The sequence below is a fragment of the Pipistrellus kuhlii genome, unplaced genomic scaffold (assembly GCF_014108245.1).
Source record: "Pipistrellus kuhlii isolate mPipKuh1 unplaced genomic scaffold, mPipKuh1.p scaffold_m20_p_6, whole genome shotgun sequence".
NCBI lineage: Eukaryota > Metazoa > Chordata > Mammalia > Chiroptera > Vespertilionidae > Pipistrellus > Pipistrellus kuhlii.
In genome coordinates, this window is record NW_023425562.1 from 51608177 (window position 1) to 51624641 (window position 16465).

Sequence of the window (16465 nt, forward strand, 5' to 3'; positions counted from 1 at the left end):
ATGATTTAACCTCTAATTGACCTTCCAACCTCAGCTCTCATCCCTCCCCCATATCCCAGCCACTCCCCTGTCTAGACTAAAGTTTCCACAAAGTTTTGCCCTCATTCACCCTGTGCCTTGGTATAAGCAATACCTTCTACCTGGAATACCCAACTCTACCCTTTTAGCCTTTCATGACCCCTCATCCTTTGAGCATGGATTGTTGTGCTCACTTAGCCCTGGATACTGATTGCCTATGACCACACTGGAAATAGGACTGTCAGTTCACTCAGGGCAGCAAACCCAACGGCCAAGGGACAAGGGAGAGAAAATCAAAGTTTGAAGCTAGTAAGTATAACAAACTCTGAGCCTGTTTTTCTACCCCTGAAAGGGAAATAAAGAACAATACCAGCTCTGAGAAAAACAATCTGAGAGCAATAGTAAATGCAAACCACATTCTATTTCAGAGAATCATAGGGAGTGGTGGAGATTGAGGCCAATTGGGACAGAGTATCTTGTCTAAAGGAAAAAGACAGGACTCAACTCTAGCTGATTATTGACTGGCAGGAAGGTGGGTTGGGCCAGTGTGGAGAGCTCATTCACTTTTTTAAGAAAACCTGGAAATCCAGATTGCATGTGAAATCTCCCAATTTTTACATGGCAGTAAGTAAAAAAAAAAAAAAAAAAAAATTAGCTGAAACCGGTTTGGCTCAATGGATAGAGCGTCGGCTTGGGGACTGAAGGGACCCGGGTTCGATTCCGGTCAAGGGCATGTACCTTGGTTGCGGGCATATCCCCAGTGGGGGGGGTGCAAGAGGCAGCTGATCTCATTGATGTTTCTAGCTCTCTATCTCTCTCCCTTCCTCTCTGTACAAAAACAATAAAATATATATTTTAAAAAATTAAAGGTCCATTGTTATGACCTCCACAGTTTTCAGGCTCTGGAAACTGTTCTGTGAAGATCTACTTCTACCCATCCAAGAGATGGGGGGGGGGGGGGGTTGGAACTGGTATGTTGACGGTTGTTAAACAGGCCCATTCGTTCTGCACAGAGCTCAAAGAGACTGCAAAAGTCATTCATACAAAACCTATCAGTTAGGGCCCGTCTCTCTCTGGGTTTTAAGTTCCCTATTCATTTTACTTGTTAAGTTTTTAATTACATAGATGGCTTATATTATATTTTTATTGAATAGCACTGTGTTAGGGTAGGCTGCCCTGGTGGAGTCCCCATTGCAGGGTTTATTTGCCTTGTTGAGAGGATTAAACCAGTAAAGCCCTTGGGAAGAAAGGACTTTAAAAATGTTTGCTGTTGTCTTCATTAGGTAAAATTTTTGCTATTTCTGAGCTACAGTTTTCTTATCTGTAAAATGTAGTGTAATAGAATTTACCTCATAGAAGTTATGAGAATTCAGATGATGCAGGTAAAAGCATGTAGCCGTTCAGTAAGTGATATATTCTGTTTGACAGTTGACTCACAAATATACTATTTTGTATCCCCATTTTTATTTGCATTTCTCAGATGGTTAGTGACTTTGAGCATTTTTTCATATGCCTCTTGGCCTTTTGTATGTACACTTTCAAGAATTGTCTATTTGCCCATTTTTAAATTGGATTTATCTTCCTTTTGTTAAATTGTATGAGTTACCTATAAATTTTGGAGATTAACCCCTTATTGGATGTATATTTGGCAAATATGTTCTCCCATGCATTGGGCTCTCTTGTTATTTTTTTATGGCTTCTTTTGCTTTGCAAAAGCTTTTTACTTTGCTATAGTCTCAGTTGTTTATTTTCTCCTTAGTTCCATTGTCCTAGATGTATCTGTAAAGATATTGCTACGGAGATGTCTGAAATCTTGCTTCCTATGGTTTCTTCTAAGACTTTTATGGTTTCATATCTTACATTTAAGTCTTGTGTCTATTTTAATTTTATTTTCGTGTATGATGTAAGTTGGTGGACTAGTTTCATTTTTTTAATGTATCTGTCCAATTTCCCCACCATTTATTGAAGAGACTGTCTTGATTCCATTGTATGCTCTTGCCTCCTTTATCAAATATTAATTGAACATAATGGTTTGGATTGATTTCTGGGGTCTCTATTTTGATACATTGATCTATATGCCTATTCTTGTGCTAGAATCACACTGTTTTGAGTAGTGGCTTTATAGTATAACTTGATATCTAGTATTATGATTCCTCCAACCTTGTTCTTCTTTCTCAAGATTGCTGTGGCTATTCAGGGTCCTTTTTTAAATTTTACTCCATATAAATTTTTGGATAATTTGTTCTAGGTATGTGAAATATACCATTGGTGTTTTAATAGGGATGTCACTGAATCTATAGATTGCTTTGGGTAGTATGGACATTTTAATGATGTTGATTCTATTAATCTATTAACATGGTATTTTCTTTCACTTCTTTATATCTTCCTCTATCTCTTTTTTCAATGTCCTGTAGTTTTTTGAGTACAGGTCTTTACCTCCTTGGTTAGGTTTATTCCTAAGTATCCTAATTTTTTGTTGTTGCAGTGGTAAATGGGATTTCTTTTTAGTTTCTTTTTGAGAATTCATTATTGGTATATAAAAATACATCGGCCTGGCCAACATGGCTCAGTAATTGAATACGGACCTAAGAATCAGGAGGTCACACACATACCCCAGTTGTGGGCTCGATCCCCAGTGTGGGGTGTGCAGGAAGCAGCCAATTAATTATTCTCTCTCATTATTGATGTTTCTATTTCTCCCTCTCTCTTCCTCTCTGAAATCAATAAGAATATATTTTAAAATAAATAAATTCAGGCTTTACCTTAAAAAAATTTCTGGATATTAATTTTGCATCCTACTATGTTGATGAATTCATTTAATAAATCTAGTAGTTTTTTTTATGGCGTATTTAGGGTTTTCTATATACAATATCGTGTTGTCTTCCAATAATGACTGTTTTCTTCCCCCTTTCTAATTTGGATGCCTCTTTTTTCTTTTTCTTGTCTGATAGCTATGGCTGGCACTTCCAGTACTAATTGAAAGTGGGCATCCCTGTCTTGTTACTGTTCTTAGGAGAAATGGTTTTAGTTTTCGCCCATTGAGTATGATGTTGGCTGTAGTTTTGTCATATAATGTTTTTATTATGTTGAGGTATGACCCCCTCTACTCCCAATTTGCTGAGAGTTTTTATTAAAAAGATATTGGGTTTTGTCAAATGCTTTTTCTGCATTTGACAAAACCCAATATATGATCAGTTTTTCCTGTTTGTTTGTTTGTTTGTTTTCTTCAGGTAGGCCTGTAGTTATTTGAACTTCCCTCTTAGGATTGCTTTCACTGTGTCCCATAGATTTTGGATTGTTGTGTTTTCATTGTCATTTATTTTCCAGGATGTTTTTTATTTCTTTGATCTCTTTGATAACCCATTCATTTTTTAATAGCATGCTATTTAGCCTCCATGTATTTGATTGCTTTGAGCATTTTTATTGTAGCTGATTTCTAATTTCATGCCATTGAAGTCTGAGAAGAATGCTTGATAGTTTTCATCCCTTGTGTATTTTATTTTTTTAAATATATTTTATTGATTTTTTTACAGAGAGGAAGGGAGAGAGATAGAAAGCCAGAAACGTGGATGAAAGAGAAACATCAACCAGCTGCCTCCTGCACATCCCCCACCGGGGATGTGCCCGCAGCCAACGTACATGCCCTTGACCGGAATCGAACCCAGGACCCTTCAGTCCGCAGACCGATGCTCTACCACTGAGCCAAACCGGTTTCGGCCCTTGTGTATTTTATTTATTTATTTATTTATTTATTTATTTATTTATTTATTTATTTATTTAAAGAAATTTTAATCTTTACTTTTATTGATTCCAGAGAGGAAATGAGAGGGAGAGATAGAAAGAAACATCAATGATGAGAGAGAATAATTGATTGGCTGCCTCCTACACGCCCCACACCAGGGTTGGCTGGCAATCTAGGCACGTGCTCTTGACCAGAATTGAACCTGGGACCCATCAGTCCGCTGCAGGCCAACACTCTATCCACTGAGCCAAGCCAACTAGGGTTAAATATATTTTTATTGATTTCAGAGAGGAAGGTAGGAGAGAGAGATAGAAACATCAGGGATAAGAATCATTGATCAGCTGCCTCTTGCACGCCCCCTGCTGGGGATAGAGCCTGGAACCCGAGCATGTGCCCTTGACCGGAATAGAACCGAAACCTTTCAGTCTGAAAGCCCACCCTCTATCTATCCAGTGAACCAAACCAGCAGGGACCTTATGTATTTTAGATTACAGTAGATCTCCATTCCAACTAGTCAACTTTCAGGAACTCAGTAAGCACATGTGGCTAGAGACCACCATATGGAGCAAAGCATTTAGTGTATTTACTAATCCTAAAGTTAAAAGCCCAACTCACAGAATCACCTGTCCCTTGGTTTCAGAGGACACGCAAGAAATAATAACGTCAGAGTTCTTGAATATTTACTTTGTGACATAGGAAGACAGAGATGCCCTCCTCTTTTGACAGCAAGACAACTCTCCCTCAGTTGCCCCGCCGCCCGCCCTCCCGCTGTCCAGCTGCCCCGCTGCGGCCTAATCCGGGGCTAGTGAGTAGACGCGCCTGCGCACAGGAGCTGGCGCCGGTCACCTGCGAGCTGAAGAGACCAGAGCGGAAGAGAACCCCGCTGGTCCTTCTCCTCCTTTTCCTCCTCCTCCTACAGCTCCACCTGGTCCACCGACTCCTACTCCTCGAACTGGCGCCATCATTCCAAGGAAGGGCCACCTCACGCTTAAATTGGCCCGGGACCGGTCCCCTCACACGACTAGGGAACGCGAGGGGGCGCCGCTTTCTGTAGCCGGGACTCGGCTTCCGGGCGCTCTGGCGCGGAGCTCATCATAGAGAAGCCAGCGGAGACTTCCGCTTCCGTCCGCCCGGGGACGTCGCCTGGCGCGCTCTCCTTCCTTCCGGATTCCATCTCCCTCGGGTAGCGCAGACTCTCCCTTTTACCGGAAGACGTATTCCTCTCGCCGACCAGGCGCAGACGCAGACGCAGACGCAGACGCAGCGCTGGACCCGCAGCCCTAAGACAAAGAGTGACGTCCTGAACCGGAATCATGGAGGCGACCCATCCCGACGTGGCGGCCACTGGGTGCTCCGAGCCGCCGCGGGAGAGAGAGGAAGAAGCCGGCCCGAGCTCAGGCCCGGAGCGTAACTCCGCGGGCTCCTCGTCGACTCCTGAGATCCCACCGCCTGAACCCGCCAACGCTGAACCCGAAGCGATCCCTCCGCCCGTGGCGGCCTCCGCGGGCCCCGCGCCGCTTGCTGATGCCGCTCCGCGCACCGCCCCAGGCCCTGAGGGCTCCCGGCTCGGCCCGGAGATCTTCCGCCAGCGTTTCCGACAGTTCCGCTACCGAGACGCAGCAGGCCCGCGAGAGGCGTTTCGGCAGCTGCGGGAGCTCTCTCGCCAGTGGCTGCGACCCGACATCCGCACGAAGGAGCAGATCGTGGAGATGCTGGTGCAAGAGCAGCTGCTCGCCGTTTTGCCCGAGGCGGCGCGGGCCCGGCGGCTTCACCGCCGCTCCGATGTTCGCATCACCGGCTGAGCGGCTGGCGGCCAGGTCCAGGCGCTCTCTGGACTGCAGCCGTGATCGGGTCCTGGGGCCTGAGCCTCGCTCCCTAATCCACGTTAATGAAAACGAGCTTTGGCAGCTCTTGTAGTCTGATGTAGCCCTTTCGTTCGTTCTTTACTGGGTTTATTTTCCCGAGCTCGGGAAAACAACAACCTTTGTTCTTGTTAGTGGGAGCCCATGAGAATAAAGCCTTTGTTTCCTATTCACTTGGCCTTCGTTGGCTTTTGTTGGATCATTACGTGTTGGCTAGGCCTAGGCAATCACCACATCTGGGAAATTTTTCTCTTTCACGCTTCCCACGACCCTACTGGGTGTCCTTTGTTTCGCTGGAGTCCATATTCGTCCCTACCTCTCACTAGCTAGAATCTAAGTTTGTTTTCCTACCTGAGAAAATAGTGACATATCTTGCCATGTAGGTTGGCGCTTGTGGCATCAGGCAGGCAAATAGCTGGCTCTCTTAAATGATTGCTTACCTAACTATACCAGTACTGCCACCAAATGCCATAGTATCCTGCCCTTTGGGCACGGATTCCCAAAAGGCTCAAACCATCTAGGTTTCAGAGCAGTTCCTATAGGCTAGTTCTTGCTAGCTCTGGTTTATGCCTCCAGGTTCATCTTTCTTGCCAAATTTTAGGCTTCTAGAAGGATTTAAGCATAACTAATCTGAACTAATTGATTATATTGCTAGAACTAGGCATTTGAAAGAAAAATTGATTTTGTAGTTCCACATATTTATGGATTCATTGGTTGATTCTTCTATGTGCCCTGACCAGGGAATCAAACATGCAACCTTAGCGTATCAGGCAGATGGCAAACCAACTGAGCTGCCTGATCAGGAGAGCTACACATTTAAATTTCTCTCCAACCACTTCCATTTATTTTTTTAAGCAAGCACAATTGTTTAGAAAGATAGGAAGTAGCTTGGCTGGTGTGTCTAAGTAGGTAGAGCATCTTTTTGCTTGCCGAAAGCAATGTGTCTCTCACGTTAATGTTTCCCCCTCCCCCTCCCACTCTCTGAAAAGCCATGGGGAATGTGTGGATTAAAGAAAAAAAGTGAAGAAGGAATGTGGAAATAGGTAAGCTCTTTTATGAAATCTAAAGCCTACTCTGTTCCTTGAGTCTACAGCCCAACCAGGAAGGAGCTTATTGGGGTCCACAGGCAGTTTGGATTTGTCTCAAAAGTATCCTAAAAGTGCAATCTCTTATCAGGAAGGCCAAACCTGTCTTCCCTCCACTGCTTTCAATAATCAAAATCTAATAAGCCTGCAGTTCACAACACATTAGCAAGAATGGACTAGAAGCTGGTGTATGAGATTTTACTTTTGAATATTAAATTCAAAAGTATTTTGCATACTTTATTGGGATTTAGGGTCTTGAGCTTATATCCATCTGCCTCCCTGCAGAATATAAATCTGGTTAGACTGTAAAAGCAGACTTCCTTTAAAAAATGTTTGTAGAAAGTTAAACAATGCATATTAAGAGAATTTCATAACTCAATAACATTACTAAACATAGCAACAAAAACCTGTTTTATTTTTTCCAAATACAGATACAGAAGTTTGCATGTTTTGCAAATAATTGCTTCAAAGCAACATTTCTATATACAGGGCCTTCTGTTCTAATAGCGCGTAAACATAATGTATCCACAGTGCAACGTTGGCTCATCAAGGGTCCACCTTGCATATACTCATCACTTAAAAGAAACAAAATGATTACTCAAACCAGAACTGTTTGTCAAGGCAATATTTTAAAAGGTGGATAGTTTTATTCAAAAAAAAACTTAGGTAGTGTACGTATTTCTAAATGGTAACAGTAATATTTGCAAATAACAGTTTCCAGTGCTCCAACTTGGGGTTTATTCAGATTGACCCAGGAATGAGGATGGAGCCCCTTAACATGGCTTTAAATTAGGGAAGCACACTGAGGTTACCAGAACTTGGGAGTCATCCCTGCTTCCCTACAGACAAAAGATAAAATGAGTGAAATGGGACTTTTTTTCCTTTGCAGAACTTAATAAGCCCAACTAACGGACAAAATTAGGGTAATTCAGTTAGTTTAATTCCATCTTTGAAAAAGATGAAATTATCCTAAGGTTACAGCTCCCCCAAAAGTGACACTCAAATTTATTTCGAGGGGGAAAATATCAGTAATCTAATAATAAAAGTCATCATATCTCACAGTTGTGGCTACAGAAAACCATCCTGTTTCTTCCCTTTTCAGACAAGCATCACACAGTTCTTAGAATGAGGCTGTCTGATAAATTATGCAAAACATAGATGCCATGCACACTCCTAGAGGGTTTCTTCCTATACCAGAAACGCCAACCTTAGCAACGGGAAACAGCCTCTTTGTAGAGGAACTGTGTCAGCTTTACTACAGATGTCATAGCTACATGTATTCCCTCTGATGGAAAAGCTACAGCAGGTCAACTTGTCCTAAATTCATTTTATATCACATGGTGAACAAATCGCTGGACAGCATTCCCTGGAATAGATCTCAGTTCAGAGGCCTTCATGACCACAATGACCTGTGCCTAAAGCCTAACCATTCCACAAATCGCTGGAGATACTGTCATTGCTATTGAGATATTGGCTACTTCACGTTTACATAGTAAATATTTGCAGCATATAACATTACAGATTCATAAACCCATAATTAACTTGAGTGTTAATGGACAACTGTGCTTTGCTTTTTGCTTTTAGTGATTAAGAAAACTCAACAGTGAAACAGGTCACCCCTCAAAACATGGAACATTTTCTTTAACTTTGTCTAGTAAGGAAAAAACAACAATATAGCAATTACATGTAGAACCGTAACCTGTGAGAGTAACAAATATTGTCTCAAAAGGTACAAATTGTATCTGGACATTAAGCAGCATAATCACCTTAATTTCACAAAATAATACAAACTGGAAATTTAAAGTGTTAAAGTATAATACAATAAAACAATTTTGAAAATGCCACTATTAAACATACACCCTTCAGGGAAGGAGGAAAGCGGCATATGTAGAATCTAAAGTTTGTTTACAGCAATATAAAATAAGGTAATTCCCCAAACCACATTCTTTGTAACAAATCTTTACAGTGAAAGAGTTCAAAATTTGGGGAACGCTTTTTGGACATTAAATAGAACTGGGAAGCTGTCAATATGAAGAAGTGGGTAGAAAATGCTGTCCTTTGGGTTCCAGACCCCGCCTGCTTCAGTTTGGAATTCCTCCTCGCTTCTTAGAACAGTGAGATTCTAGTTCCTCCACAGGCTGTATGGGCTCTGCCATAAAAGACACAACCCAGCCAACTCTGGGGTGACAGCTTACAAAACTTGTCCCCGGTACCATGAAGTCATGCACGAGATGTGAAGAGAAAAGTGAAGAGTCCGACAGAGAAGGCAGAGCAGCCAAGGCCTCTGCTGTTCCCAATCTCCACAGAATGGTGAAGTCACGACATTCCCATGAAGCTGGAAAAATGAAAATGATACCTGCTGCCTAAATCCATGCCAGGCAGAAACCACAGGCTTGGCATGTGCCCCAACCTGACCGAAAAGTCAATTAAATAAGCTGCAAGTTGAATCTACAACAGTTTTCGACGAAACTTTTTTGGCTCTCATTCCATTTATCATCAGTGGCACGATTTCAAGTGAAGTTTGTGCAAAAGACTCACTCTCCATCCAATGATGTGCACAGAAGAAGGGAATCCTAAGAGTCTGTTTGCTACCTTCTTGGTAAGCTCTGAGATCAGAGTGCCCTGCCCTCCAGCAGCCAAAATGGCCTCTTTGTCCAATGTCCATCACACCCCGTCTGCCCAGATCCCTGAAGTCAGTCGGTGTCACATGCATTCGGCATGCTAGGTTTATTTATTTTAAAAATGCGAAGTTCCTTCTACAGGGGCCCCTGTACTGTGCCCCCATTAGTTTTGGGTGCCCTGTTTCATGTTGAGCAGCAGAGCGAGATCTGCTGCACCTTGCCCAAGTCCGTCAGCAGCTGCTTAATGCAATGCTTGAGCTGTGGAAGCCTGGCCAGGGGCTGCGGGGGCTCCAGTTCCCCAGTACAGTCCAGCCAGCTCTCCAACACTGCGGGCAGAAGAGAAAGAAAATCCAATGAGTTCCCAACACTTGATGTGCAAGACTGTCTAGAACTTCAGCACCAATTTCAACACTATATCCCATTTGACCACTCTTGGGGGGCTGGAAGGAGAGGGCAGTTTAGGCAATATTAATTCATCAACCTTTCTACAAAGTACTATCCTAGAACAAAACTAAAATGCTTTAGAGCAGTGCAGTCCAGTAGAACTTTCTGCAACATGGAAATGGTCCGTGTTGTCTGATACAGTAGCCACCAGACATATGTATCTATTGAGCATTTAAAACATGTCTAGTGCAAGTGAGAAACTGAGTTTAAAATGTATTTCATTTTACTCTGGATGGGTAACTCAGTTATTAGAATATCATCCCGATATGTCAAGGTTGCCAATTCGATCCCAGGTCAGGCACAAACAAGAATCAAACACTAAATGCATAAATAAGTGGAATAACAAATTGATGTTTCTCTTCTTTCTCTCTCTCTCCCTCCCCTCTCTCACTTCCTCTCTTCCAAATCAATAAATAAAATTTTTTATTAAATTATTATCTGTGTACATATACCCCCCAAAATCAATAAATAAAATTTTAAAAAATATTTTTTATTGCTTTCAGAGAGGGAGGGAAAGAGAGAAAGAAACATTAATGATGAGGGAGAATCATTGATCAGCTGCCTCCTACATACCCCTTACTGGAGATCGAGCCCCCAACCCGGGCATCTGCCCTGACTGGGAACCACTGTTATGAGTGCTACGCTATCTCATGTTCTTCTCCTTTGGAGCACCAACCATAGTTTGTAATCACATAAAATGGATGGTTTAATTAATATCTGTGTCTACCACAAGATCAAGCTCCATGAAGGCAAAGGCCAAGTCTGCCTTGCTCACCATGATAATCCCTAAAACTCAATTGTGCGTGGAACATAGCAGGCACTCAACGCAGGCAGTGAAGAAATGTGGGAATGGTCTGGCAAAATGCTCCACTGACTGTGCAAGCTCTGCAGAGCTCACCATCCTCCATCAGATTTTCTTGTTGGTACCTGGAGGTTTCACAAGGAGAGGAACCTTCCCTCATCCTAATCCCAACAAGTACAAGACTTGAAAATAAAAAAATAAGACTGCCTTCTCAGAACTGAACTTGAAAACAAGAGTAAAGAATCAAAGTCACAGGAGAGTTGCTAGTGACCTGAGGAGCAAGAAAAACTCCATAGTGACCAGTTTCAATACATTGGTAAGTCTTAAAAGAGTAGGTAGGTTTGACTTATCCCCTAAGGGCAGATTCCTTTGGCAACAACAGAATGTTGTTCACCCAGTTTCCATCTGCTAAAGTATTCTCAGGGACCCAGACCCACTCCTACTGCCATTCTTTGAAAATCAACAATTTTCAGTCTTGACATCCAATCCTCTTTCAGCAATCTAATAGCATTTGCACAAATAGTAGTATCAGTTACAATTCTAAGGAGCCCAAGCAAACTTTTTAGGAGTAAAATAGACTTAAAAATTCTTCCAGAAATGCCCTCACAATGGGCCCTGGATTAGCCTCCTAAACCCAGTTCCTCCAGTTTGCCTCAGGGACAAGACATAAGCATGAGGTCATGTGGATCTCTTTTTCTCTTACGATCCTCCAATGTGGCAATCCATTTTCCAGTAGAGCCAGTCCTCTTATCATCAACTCTGAGTCACATCTCTAGCAGAAGATATTCTTCTCCTCAAGGCTCCACTTCAGTCCCAGGAGTTCCAGAAAGCCTGCCTATAATTGCTGCCCCTAAAACAGTTCTCCCCTGGCATGGCCTCAGCCATATACATGTCCTGAACACACCTTATGACCCTAGCTGTGTAGCATATGGATTTTCCTGAGTTCTTTCATACTATGTTTTATATTTCCAATTAAAGTAATAATAGCTTGACTGTACTCAGCATTCTCAAACTAACATTTATTTCTTAATCAGGCTCTATTTTAAGGATGAAAACAAATAATGAGAAAATAAAGTGAATAATCAAGAAAGAATTTTGTCTTCAAAAACCAAATTGGCAACTTCCTGGGGATCAAAAGGGAATGGACTTGATCATGTTCATCATCACAAGATATCTGTAATATCTGAGAGCAATACCCAGGGACTACACAAAGGATTCTGTCAGGTTCTATTAAATTTCTACTGATATAGAGGAAAAGGCTTCATTTCAGATTTTATCAAAGGGAGAAATAAAAGTGTTGTGTGTTTTTTATATTAATTCTCAGATATCCTAAAAATCTGATTAAGAACTCGGTCAGGCCTTAACCAGTTTGGTTCAATGGATAGTGTCGGCCTTTGGACTCAAGGGTCCCAGGTTCGATTCCAGTCAAGGGCAGGTACCTTGGAGGCAGCTGATTGATGATTCTCTCTCATCGATGTTTCTAACTCTCTATCCCTCTCCTTTCCTCTCTATAAAAAAATCAATAAGATATACTTTTTTAAAAGAACTGGGTCAGTAAAGATTTGCTCAACTTACACACAGTCTGCAGGCAGAGTGTACTTGCTCTTCCGCAGAAAAAAACTGGGCAAGTGAGGCAGAACACCTAGCATCACACAGACCTTACAAGTAACTGATAAATACTAAAAGTAAGGCTGGTCCATCTTGAGAAGAGAATGGAAGTGGGTAAAATTTAAAAGGAGGCAAGAAATACATTGTCCCGGAGAGCCATGTAGGGGAGTTCAGAAAGCAGCTCATCCTGGCAAGCTCACAGTGCCTGCCAATGGGCAGAGAGGTAGGAAGGAGACCTACCATCCAGCTCCTTCTCAATGGAATCCATCCTATGCGTGACTTCGTCTTGAAGAGATTCCACGTGGGTCAGCAGGTTAAACTGCCACTGGTGCTGGGAGTTCAGGAGCCCCTCTCCACCTCTGTCCAGCAGCTTTTGGGCAGGGGTTTCCTCTGGTAGGACCTTTTTGGAAACATATTCCCTCACCTGAGGATGCAATTGACATTTAAGTTACTGAATGAAGACAGCTCTAGCCAGCCAGTGTTTGACACCATCTGAAAAACCAATTGCAGTTTAAATATTCCAAATATCTATCTCTTTCCTCCCTCTCTTGGGGCACTGGCCAAAAACAGCCTGCTGTACCAACTGCAACCACCTCAGGGCAGCACAGACCTCTGGCTCCAAGGACCTCACGGCTGCTTCTCAGTGGCTTGTCCAATGCCCTAGGCATTACCTGTGAGCCTCACAGAATGGCTTTAGGATCCCAGAGAGCAGAGTATAGCAGGACAAGTATAAATAAGATACATGGGAATCAAACAAGAGTTTAAGTCCTAGCTGTATGTATTGCTGAATACATAAACCTGGAAAAGTTATTTCACCTCTCCAAGCTTCTGGTTCCCTTTTGGTTTTTTGTTTGTTTGTTTTTTTAATGTTCTTATTGACTTTTTTTAGAGAGGAAGGGAGAGGGAGAGAGTTAGAAATATTTTTTTTATATTTTATTGATTTTCTTACAGAGAGGAAGGGAGAGAGATAGAGAGCTAGAAACATCGATGAAAGAGAAACATCAACCAGCTGCCTCTTGCACACCCCCTACCGGGGATGTGCCCGCAACCAATGTACATGCCCTTGGCCGGAATCGAATCCGGGACCTTTCATGGTTCCCTTTTGGGAAAGATGGTAGTAGTAAAATAAAATCTACTTTAAATTTCATGAGGATGAAACAGTATAAAACACAGTGTTGAACAAATAAGATGGCGGCACAGATAAATACCTGAACTTGCTGCCATACACCACATCAAAACTACAACTAAAAGACAAAACTAATATTATCCAGAACCACAGAAGTCTGGGGAATTAGAAATTCTACAACTAGAGGGAAGTGAGGAAGTACGGAGACCTATGCAAGAGTGTACGGGTACGCTGCTGCCTTTTTTAGAAGGCAGCTTTGCTCACCACTATACACCAACGCTGCTGCTGTTGCCTTTTTTAATTGGGAGGGAGATACAAGCTCCTGGCTGCTCTGAACTCTAATTACAGAGGAGACTCTGGGGACCCAGACTCATACTGAGAAACTGGACTGTCAGGCTGGAACTCGAGGGCAGCTTTCTCTCAGAGGTGCTTGCAGTGATTACCATGGACACAGAGTCCCGGGGCCTCTTCGGGGCAGGGCTGACAGGCAACCATTGCTATTTTCTTTGCCCTGGTGATTCCCAAGACCACACCCCACCCAATTTACAACCTCATCCAAGCTGTGCGCAGAGGCTGTTGCATATGATTGGCCTAGTCTTTTGCAATCTAACACCTAACAAACTGCAGCTGGGTCAGCGAGCCCCAGAGCTTCCAAAAGAAGGCCCAAGGCTGACACCAGCTTGCATTGCTTCACAGCTGGGCCTCATCTGGGCACCTCCAAATCCCAAACAAAGAGGCAGAATCTGCAGATCTATTTGTAGCTTCTGCTGAGTGGCCTCTTGGAGATCCAAGAGCCAGTGTACCCAGTGGTCAGAGTGAGAACATCCAGATTACAACTCTTCACATCCATAAGAGACACACTCAGGGGGCAGACTCAGTGAGCACCAAAACCCCACTGAAGCAAGTCCTGCCCCATAAGGGTGTCTCTGGCCCAGGAGTTCTCCCACTGTAGACACAACTGGTCCTCACAGCCAGGTGGCCTGGAGGTCAATTCCTCCCAGTGATACCAACAAGACTGTGCACATAGCCCACAAAGGGGTGCACCAAAAGTGTCCACCTCAGGTACCTGGGGAGGCTGAGCCACTGGGCCCTATAGGACCCCTAGCACACAAAGCCACTCTATCAACACAGGGAAGCAGCCAAATGTGGATACAAAGAAACAGGTCACAAAAGACAGAAATGGAGGAAAGCAAATGACTGATATAGAATTCAAAACTACCATTATAAGGTTTTTCAAGAATTTTCTAGAAACCTCCGATAAATTTAGTGAGACCCTCGAGGATATGAAAAAGGACCAATTAGAAATTAAGCATACACTGCTGAAATAAAGAATAATATACAGAGATCCAACAGCAGACTATAAGATCCGAAGATTCAAGTCAAAGACTTGAAATACGAAGACGTGAACAACACCCAACCAGAAAAGCAAAAAGAAAAAAGAATCCAAAAAATATGAAGATAGTGTAAGGAGCCTCTGGGACAACTTCAAGCGTACCAACATCAGAATTGTGGGGGTGCTAGAAAAAGAGAGAGAGTAAGATATTGAAAACCTATTTGAAGAAATAATGACTGAAAACTTCCCCCACCTGGTGAAAGAATTAGACTTACAAGTCCAGGAAGCACACAGAACCACAAACAAGAGGAATCCAAAGAGGACCACACCAAGATACATCATAATTAAAATGCCAAGGGCAAAAGACAAAGAGAGAATCTTGAAAGCAGCAAGAGAAAAACAGTTACCTACAAGGGAGTACCCATATGATTGTCAGCTGATTTCTCAACAGAAACTATGCAGGCCAGAAGGGAGTGGCAAAAAATATTCAAAGTGATGAATAGCAAGAACTACAATCAAGATTACTCTACCCAGCAAAGCTATCATTCAGAATTGAAGGTCAGATAAAAAGCTTCACAGATAAGAAAAAGCTAAAGGAGTTCATCACTGCCAAACCAGTATTATATGAAATGCTGAAAGGTATTCTTTAAGAAGAGGAAGAAGAAAAAGGTAAATATAAAAATTATGAACAACAAATACATATCTATCAACAAATGAATCTAAAAATCAAGTGAATAAAAAATCTGCTGAACAGAATAAACTGGTAAATATAATAAAATCAGGGGCATAGAAAGGGAGTGGACTGACAATTCTCGGGAGGAAGAGAGTGGGGGGGGAGGGGAAGAAATTGGACAAAAATCATACACCCATGGATGAGGACAGTGGTGGGGGGTAAGGGCAGGGGGTGGGGTGGGAACTGGGTAGAGGGGAGCTATGGGGGGGGAGGAAAGAGAAACAACTGTAATAATATGAACAATAAAGATTTATTTTAAAAAAACAAAATAAACAGTGCTGACCTAAAGTCAGACTGCCATCAATGAAAGATTTTTAACCCTGCCTGCCCTGTTTAAACCCAGTATTTTCTGATTTTTTATTATGTGCCAGTCACCTCTATGAAATCTGCCTCATCTTCAGGAGTTTAAACCTCTTCTGGAGTTTGTGATCTCAACTTTTTATCCATTTATTTGAAATAAAATAGATATTAGCTAAGATTTATTTAGAGCTTACTATGTGCAAAGCCATGATACCAGGAGAGGTAAAGTGACCTCTTTAGAACCACAGAACAAGTGGATCCTAGTCCAGACTTGATACTGGGTCTGTCTCAAAAAACCTGTGTCGCTGAAACCGGTTTGGCTCAGTGGATAGAGCATCAGTCTGTGGACTGGAAGGTCCCAGGTTCGATTTCGGTCAAGGGAATGTACCTTGGTTGGGGGCACATCCCGGGTAGGGGGTGTGCAAGAGGCAGCTCTCTCATCGATGTTTCTAACTCTCTATCCCTCTCTCTTCTTCTCTGTAAAAAATCAATAAAACATATTAAAAATATATATATACAATATATAGTACACAAAATCTTTAAAAAAACTAAAAAAACTAAAACTGTGTCCTTACCAGCCTTGCTCAGCACTGTTTTGACACTGGCAAGGGCACAGACTGAATGATATACAATGCCCACCTTTGTTTGGTTTATAATTTAGAATGCTCAGCAATAAACAACAACGTATTTAACACTGGCGATACCAACCAGCAATTCTGTGAAAGCAAGGATGACAGGGTGTAGAAGCTCTAAAATCATACACAGCCTCGCCCAGCTGGTATGGCTCAGTG

The 16465-nt window shown here is 42.5% G+C and overlaps 2 protein-coding genes across 7 annotated transcripts in view; one reads left to right on the plus strand and one right to left on the minus strand.

Moving 5' to 3' along the window:
• Window positions 1-4930: 4930 nt before the first annotated feature.
• On the plus strand, window positions 4931-5795 carry SCAND1 (SCAN domain containing 1). The gene has a single exon (XM_036417938.2). It carries the CDS (start codon window positions 5074-5076, stop codon window positions 5560-5562), a length of 489 nt encoding a protein of 162 aa, XP_036273831.1. The 5' UTR covers window positions 4931-5073; the 3' UTR covers window positions 5563-5795.
• Window positions 5796-8285: 2490 nt separating this feature from the next.
• PHF20 (PHD finger protein 20) overlaps window positions 8286-16465 on the minus strand; it is a 103712-nt gene continuing 95532 nt past the window's right edge. For all 6 annotated transcript variants that reach the window (XM_036418065.2, XM_036418062.2, XM_036418060.2 and 3 more), the window contains 2 exons: window positions 12423-12606; window positions 8286-9654 (listed from right to left, as the gene is read on the minus strand). In XM_036418065.2, the coding sequence (XP_036273958.1) occupies window positions 9512-9654; window positions 12423-12606 (327 nt within the window). In that variant the 3' untranslated portion in view covers window positions 8286-9511. The remainder of the gene's footprint in view (window positions 9655-12422; window positions 12607-16465) is intronic.